General features: G+C 36.8%; 1 protein-coding gene and 1 pseudogene across 1 annotated transcript in view; one reads left to right on the top strand and one right to left on the bottom strand.

Annotated features, from left to right (window-relative positions):
- Positions 1-4,095, top strand: part of LOC106868054 (DNA mismatch repair protein Msh2) — a 39,269-nt gene extending 35,174 nt beyond the window's left edge. Inside the window, exon 27 of the mRNA XM_014913164.2 lies at positions 923-4,095. Coding sequence (XP_014768650.1) covers positions 923-1,075 — 153 coding nt within the window. The 3' untranslated portion in view covers positions 1,076-4,095. The remainder of the gene's footprint in view (positions 1-922) is intronic.
- A 2,112-nt stretch (positions 4,096-6,207) lies between these two features.
- Positions 6,208-6,323, bottom strand: LOC128247443 (U5 spliceosomal RNA; annotated as a pseudogene).
- Positions 6,324-7,967: the final 1,644 nt, after the last annotated feature.

Here is a 7,967-nt window from a genome sequence, read left to right as displayed (position 1 = left end):
TGACACGTAAAAGCACCCACTACACTCTCTGAGTGGTTGGCATTAGGAAGGGCATCCAGCTGTAGAAACTCTGCCAAATCAGACTGGAGCCTGGTGTTGCCATCCGGTTTCACCAGTCCTCAATCAAATCGTCCAACCCATGCTAGCATGGAAAGCGGACGTTAAACGATGATGATGATGATGATGATGAGTTCATGGTGTACAAAAAGATGGAATAATTGCTGCTGAAACACCTTTCATCATAGGTTTGTTCAGTCAAAGTTGACCTGGGGTTAAACATTAACCAGTATCAAAATGGATTCTGTGGGAAGGATGGAAAGTTTGGTTCTGATAATTCATCAGTGGGCTAGTTTGGTTCTCAGTTGTGTTGTGCAGCCCTGTATAATAATGTAGCTGAGGAGACTGATCAAGTATCTTTAGGATTGCCTTATTAATTACTACAGGTACAACAAATTTTCAGATACTGTTGGTCCTGACTCTCTTATAATCCACATGAATCTACCCTAATGTACAGGCAACTGTATTTCATTTAATATTTGTTTAATTTGATGCATCTAGCTGGCAGAATTGTTAGCACACTGGGCAAAATGCTTCGTGGTATTTCCTCCATCTTTATGTTCTGAGTTCAAATTCCGCTGAGGTCGACTTTGCCTTTCATCTTCTTTTGGTCAATAAAATAAGTACCAGTTGAACACTGGGGTCAATGTAATCGATCACCCCCTTCCCCGAAGTTGCTAGCCTTGTGCCAAAATTTGAAACCAATATTTGATTAGAGTGTGTTGTCCAAAGTGACCACCTCTGGTTCAGAAAAATCAGTAACTTGGAAAGGTTTTGGAACGAAGGGTTCCAGAAAGATCACTGTTGTACCTGTACTTAATTCAGCTGACAACCTCTTATTTTTTCATTTATATTTGTTTTACAGGAAGGTGAACGAATTATTGAAGATTTCCTGAAAAGTGTGAAGAATTTGCCTTTGGATACTCTTACAAATGAACAACTTAAAAGTGAAATAAGCAACCTAAAAGCTGGAGTAGAATCTAAAAATAACCTGTATATAAAAGACATTCTCTCTTAAATTTCTTAAAAGAATGTTAATTCTTTGAAACCTTTCCCTCCAGTCCTCTTTTTGGTCATAAAGCCAGTATTGATACTGATGTATTTTGGGTAGAGTGACATAATCATTTACTATTGGCACTCATTTTATTATCCATGCAAGGGTTGGAGATGAAATCAATTCATGGGATTTGAACATTAGACCAATGTTAACTAAATGACTGGATGGCAGATTGCATAGTGTCAAAAGTAAGTTCCCTGTAGAATTTTGTTGCATCACTATGTTTTGTGTTCAAATTTTGCCATGTTTGGCTTTGCTTTTCATCTTTCTATTCTAAGCAACCTGAATACTAGTAAGGCTAATTTGTGACCTTGTTTCTTTCTATGTCAGAAATTATCGTTATCATCACCGTTATTATCCTGTTACAGATACATATACTCTGCTCTACTAAAGCCTTTCTACAGCTTTTAAAGTAGATTTATTCATGAGTTTTTTTTCCCCTCTTTATTTAGGTTTACTATTTTTTGAACTTCACCAATAAAGGTTTCAGACAATTTTTCAGTTCTGGTTTCCATATATTCATAAAGGCTAGTACTTATATTATGTAGCTATATTTTGTATTTTTGCTATTTCTATCAGAAGGTTTTTATACTTAGAGAGTTTTTCAGCTTCCTTTTACCAAGTTGTTTTTGTCATTTAGGTAAACCACATCAATTAGTGTGCAAAACCTGGATCTGTTGTCAATAATGATGGCTGTTTGGTTTGCTCTTATCTCTTTGTTGTATATACTCGTATATTCCAGATAATCCCAGCATTTTATTTTCTACCAAAGCCTCTAGCAATTTTTGTACCATTTTTCTGCAACTGGAGGCTACTTTGAAGTTAGATAGGTCTTGTCAAACCCTCCACATATGTTACATTCCCGATTGTTTCAGAATCTACCTCTGGTAATATCTATTTAAGAAGCCCTGATTCTCCTGAATGGCAGTTATCAAGCCATCAGTCTCCTTTTTTGGGCAATTGTCAAGTCATCAGTTTCCTTTTTCAATGGCAGTTGTCAAGTTGTCAGTCTCTTTTGAAGTCATATTTGGCTCTGTTGTTTCTTGCAATCCTGTTTGATTATTTTAGGAATTGTTTGTGAAGTTTAAATTCCCAAGCTATGTTCATATACTTGATTGTTCTCTGATTTCTTAAACTATTTTTATTGTACCTGTCATATCAGCAGTTCCTGGATTTTGAGGAATATGTGGATGGGGTACCTATTTTTGCTAAATAAATTTTATTATAAAGGAGATAGGTTGACCAAAGTGGTAAAATATCAGACAAAATATTTAGTGACATTAAATTAACTTTTATATTTTTGAAGTTAAATCCCATGGAGGTTAACTTTGCCTTTCTTCCCTCTGCAATTGATTTAAATGACTAACTTTATTCATCAGTAATATAAAGAAAAAATATGGCCTTGTGCTTAAGTTGGAAATCATTATTATTGAATTCTTTCATTGGCACAAGGCCACTAACTTTGTGTTTGTGGTGGTGGGGGAGTAATTTATATTGAAACCAGTACTGGAGTACTTGATTGGTACTCATTTTATTCTTACCAACAGGATTAAAGGCAAAGTCAGCTCTAATGGAAGTTGATGTCCAATGCTTTCATGATTCTTGCAGTCATCTTTTTCATTGTAATTGCAAACATAATTCACCTCAGTTTTCTGTATACATTATTGCAGTGTCATCATCCAAAATCAGAACAGGAGAATTTTTTCAGTTATATTCAGAACTATGTTTAATAAAAAGTTAGAATCAACAGAAGAAGATATAGCAGAACAATAATACACAGTATTTTTAGACAATTGTCTATGGAAATTGAAGACAGGGCTGGTGGGGAACAATTTTCTATATTTCATGTAATTGGGTTTCTAGGATTTTTTCCATCCACCATATTGGTCAGTACTATTTATTTTATGAGACAAAATACTATTCATTAGGATAAAGTTTAAAACTTATTTCTAGCTACTTTGTCGAAATCATGTTCTCCAGGCTTGATTGAGTTGCCCTATTATGATCAAAGGCATCTCTGCTTTGACCATCATGTTTTTTTTTTTAAAGCGAAAAAAAAGACATTATACATCTAAAATTGCATTTATCTAGCATGCTTTTCTGATGGTAAAGTATGATTTCAGGGAAATGTGATTGCTTTATCTAGCAAATGATTGCTTCATGTCTGTTCTTACTGTATCTTTCTCGGCATTTATTTGAAAAATACACTCATTCAATGTTATAGTTTTGCTGTAAATGGAGTCTTCAATAATCTTGCTAAGATACTATCATGTTTCTGTTAGTGCAGTTATGGAGAGATATGCAACATAGCTAGTGATCCTATGATATGTGCTTTATTAGAGATATCATTTCAGTTCTATATTAGTAATTTAGATGTTTACACCATATAACTTTGAAAATACATGTAATAGTTTCTTATTTCAATGAGGATTAATGTTGCAAATTTATTTGATTTATAAGTTCCTGCACTGGCATATTCTCCTCAGTTAAGTCTAGCTTTGTATAGTGGTTCACTAGCAAGTTTTTTTATCTTATCAGTAATACACCACATAATTTCCTGTTTTTGCAGTTATCTTGTGGGCTTAGTTTCTTGTTTGGTTTTAGTTAGCATTTCTACTTCATATCAGGCCTGTCAGTTCTCGGTTTTGTGCCTTTTATCAGTAATACTCAATATTTTCATACATGACTTGACTTTGGTCTGCACCTGCCATAAGTGCCATCAATATTCAGAACACATACCTAACTGATCTTGTTTATTCTCATTACTTGTACATATCAACACATTTGCCTGTCTTTATGTTTTCTTTTGCCACTTATAATTTCAGTCTTTGAAGTCAAAAATATTTATGTTGAAGCAAATTTGGCTAGTTCATTTGAAAAATGAGTGTTGAAAATTTGTATAGTCATCTATTTCTTGGCATAAATAAATATAAAGGAAAGCCACAATAATCTGAGGAATAAATTTGTATTTTATGAAAAAAGTTTTTTTTTTTTTATTATTTGTATGCATAATGGAATATTACTTTGTTTTTTATTTCCTACATACCACCAAAAGGTAGATCTGTACCAGTTTCAGTGGTACACTGTTTCAATATGATAATACATGTACTTCCAAATGTTCATATAGAATGCAAGTTGAAATGAGTCAGCAATTTACTCAATGAAAAGTAATTTTCAATTGCAACATACATAAAAACTAGGTTTGAGTTGTTGAGTGAACTAGTGTGTTCATAAACATACTCGGAACATCAGCAGTGTAATTCATATGTTCCTGATACTTTTTTTTTTTTGTTATTTTTCTTACATGGCTGTATGATAAGCTTGCTTCCCAATATGATTTTGGGTTGTCTCACTGCATGGTATCTTAGGCAAGTGTCTGCTGCTATAGCCCCAGACTAACCAAAGCCTTGTGAGCAGATGTGGTAGATGGAAACTGAAAGAAGCCTTGTTTCCATCCATGTAATTTATTCTTTGTTAACCTTCCACTATATAGAGGTGTAGTAGTCACAGGAAGGTTAACCAAGAATATAATCTTTGTGGCAAATGTGCAGGAACAATAAGCACTAAAAATGCATACATTTTTACAAGTATGCATGCTTCTAGAATCTTAGAGACATAGGTGTAGGCGTGGCTGTGTGGTAAGAAACTTGCTTCCCAACTACATGGTTCTGGGTTCAATCCCACTGCATGGAATCTTGGGTAACTGTCTTCTACCATAGCCTGGAGCCAACCAAAGCCTTGTGAGTGGATTTGGTAGGCGGAAACTGAAAGAAACTCGTATATATATATATATATATTTGTGCGTTTGTCCCCCCTCCCCATCGCCTGACAATCGATGTTGGTGTGTTTATGTCCCTGTATCATAGCAGTTTGGCAAAAGAGACCGATAATAAGTACTAGGGTTACAAAGTCCTGAGTTTGATGTCTTTGACTAAAGGCGGTGCTCCAGCATGGCTGCAGTCAAACGACTGAAACAAGTAAAAGAAAGACAATAGACTCCCTCAAATGCTCGGGGCGGGGTTCATTAGAAGTAGTAGATAGCTTTTGTTACCTAGGAGACCAAGTTAGCAATGGAAGAGGAAGTTCTGAAAGTGTAGTTGTTAGAATAAGAACATCTGGACGAAGTTCAGAGAGCTCCTACTTTTGTTGGTAACTAAGGACCTCTCTCTCAGAGTGAAAGGCAAACTGTATGATGCTTGTGTTGGCACTCCGTCGCTTACGGCGTCGAGGGTTCCAGTTGATCCGATCAACGGAACAGCCTGCTCATGAAATTAACGTGCAAGTGGCTGAGCACTCCACAGACACGTGTACCCTTAACGTAGTTCTCGGGGATATTCAGTGTGACAAGGCTGATCCTTTGAATTAGAGGCACAACAGAAACAAGAAGTAAGAGTGAGAGTACAGCAGGGTTTGCCACCCTCCCCTGCCGGAGCCTCGTGGATCTTTAGGTGTTTTCGCTCAATAAATACTCACAACGCCCGGTCTGGGAATCGAAACCGCGAGTCCACTGGGCCATTGCGCCTCCACTGATGCTTGTGTACGTACAGCTATATTATATGGCAGTGAGGTATGACTGCAAATGGTGTAAGAGGAAAACGGGGTATAAGTGGCTTCATATGTGTGCAAGAAAGAAGACTACTGGTTTGGTTGTGTGATGTGTATGGGTGAGAACGGCTGACCTAACTGTGGAAGGGGTAGACTCAGGAAGTCATGGGATGAAGTGGTTAGAAAGGGTCTTCAAATGCTGGGCTTCACTGAGGAAATGACAAGGGACCAGATGTGACGATTTACTGTACTTCTTGATAAGACGTGTCAAGCTGAGTAAAATTTCTGTCTTCCACACATACTGGCATGCCCTTTCAGGTGCCGGTGCCACATAAAAAGCACCTAGTAAACTCTGTTAAGTGGTTGGCGCTAGGAAGGGCATCCACCCTTGGAAACCATGTCACAATAAACAATTGGAGTCTGGACTGCTCCAACGTCAAACCGTCCAACCCATGCCAGCATGGAAAGCAGATATTATACGATGATAATGATGTAATTTAGTGGCTTGGTGAAAAAGGACCTATAGAATAAGTGCCAAACTTTAAAATATAAGTCCTGGGGTTGATTTGTTCAACTAAACCTTTCATAGTAAAATGTTCCTCCCCACGGAAATATTTAGTATAAGGCGAAAGATTTATCCGCTCGGGGTGGAGAAACCCAATGACTGAAACAAAAAACAGAAGATAAGAGTAAATGGGATGTTGCCGAGATAAAAAGAAATCAACTTGCCGGGAATAGAGATACAGCAAACTGAGGTCAAACGATTGGATTTAGATATGCTGAAAGGGATCATTCAAACTAGGACTAGAAGTAATAATTTACATCCGAATGAACTTTTGAAAATTTCTCAAAGGAAGAAAAAATGTAAATATCAGTCTGCAGACGTGAAAAGTTTAGAACTTCAAAACGAAGGGAGATAACTTTGCTCAATTCTTGCTCCTTGTACATAACAGCGTATAACAGCGTATTGTGAAAATCGAATGTAATTTCTTCGCGTAATAAGAACTTATAGATATAACATATACCAATGCTCCCAATATCGCCCGCTGTTCCTGAATATTATTTATGTTTGTCGTTTGTGGTTATCGCTCATAGTTCCGCAATATTGTTTTAGTATAATTTATTGACCTGTCTCAGTTTTTGGAGTGCGGTCATGCTGGGGCACCGTCTTGAACAGTTTTGTCGCTCAAATTGCTGCGAATACTTTTTTTGAAGTTTGGTAAATACCCAGTTAATCTTGTTTTGCAACCGCTCAGTTTGTCAAGTTGTCACACATGTGAGAAGCTTCCACCCAATTTAGCCCGGGCTAAAGTAGATGCCGCACCCTAACCCCCAATGAACACAGTTGCAAAAGTGAACTTCTTAACTACAAACCATGTCTGCACCTATAAAAGAAGGACGTTTGGAAAACTTAGATGCTGTAACATCAGGACCCGAACACTTGTTCATAAAATTTTACAACATTATACTACAAAACACAAACTGTTTATGAATTGAAATAAAAACACAAGAAAATGCTTGATGTGAGAAATCTAGATTCAGAATAATATAACATGCTCCTTAAACATGTATAACAGTGTTCTTAGGGTCTGCAACTGCCAGTGGCCAATGAGATATACAGATACAAATTTGTATGAGGGGAATTCTGAAAGAAGTTTAAACCCACAACATCCATATTCGTTCCTAAATCTAATTACGAGTAAGCATGATTCAAGAATCTTAGAGACACCCGGGACAAAAGTAGAAGGCACTTGCCAAAATAAATGAAAAATGTTTGGGGAACTTGATGTTGTAACCTCAAGACCCGAACAACTCTTGCTAGTCTTGATGACCCTTAAATCTCATTCACTTATAGTTCTCTAGAGAAAGAACGTTTAACAAATAAAAGTTTTCTTTAGATGAGCTATAGGTCCACTAAGCATGTAGTGGTCAATAAACAGAGGGCACAACTGGGAAGCTGTTAAATCGTCCAACTACAGGTATCTCCTAGATGGGAATGAGGTTGGTGGCTTCTACTACAAGTTATAAATCGTAATCTTGGACAGAAGATATATCTTAAGTTGACAAATAAGATGAGGAACAATCAGTCACTATCTTGCAACAAACGTTTTGCCAAAGTTCCTGTACATTAAGACATACATTAAACACACCAAATCTATGTTTGCTCTTAAAGTAGGGGTACCATAAACAGGAGCTGATTAGAGGAACTTTGGAGCAGCCATAAAGGCACACTCAGTGAAAAGTGAGCCAATGATTGAGCTTCACGGTAACTCGACCTGCTAGAAATAGCAACCAAATTTTCCTCAAA

This window comes from Octopus bimaculoides, chromosome 3, assembly GCF_001194135.2.
Source record: "Octopus bimaculoides isolate UCB-OBI-ISO-001 chromosome 3, ASM119413v2, whole genome shotgun sequence".
NCBI classification, from domain to species: domain Eukaryota; kingdom Metazoa; phylum Mollusca; class Cephalopoda; order Octopoda; family Octopodidae; genus Octopus; species Octopus bimaculoides.
This window is presented reverse-complemented; position numbering and strand designations above follow the sequence as displayed.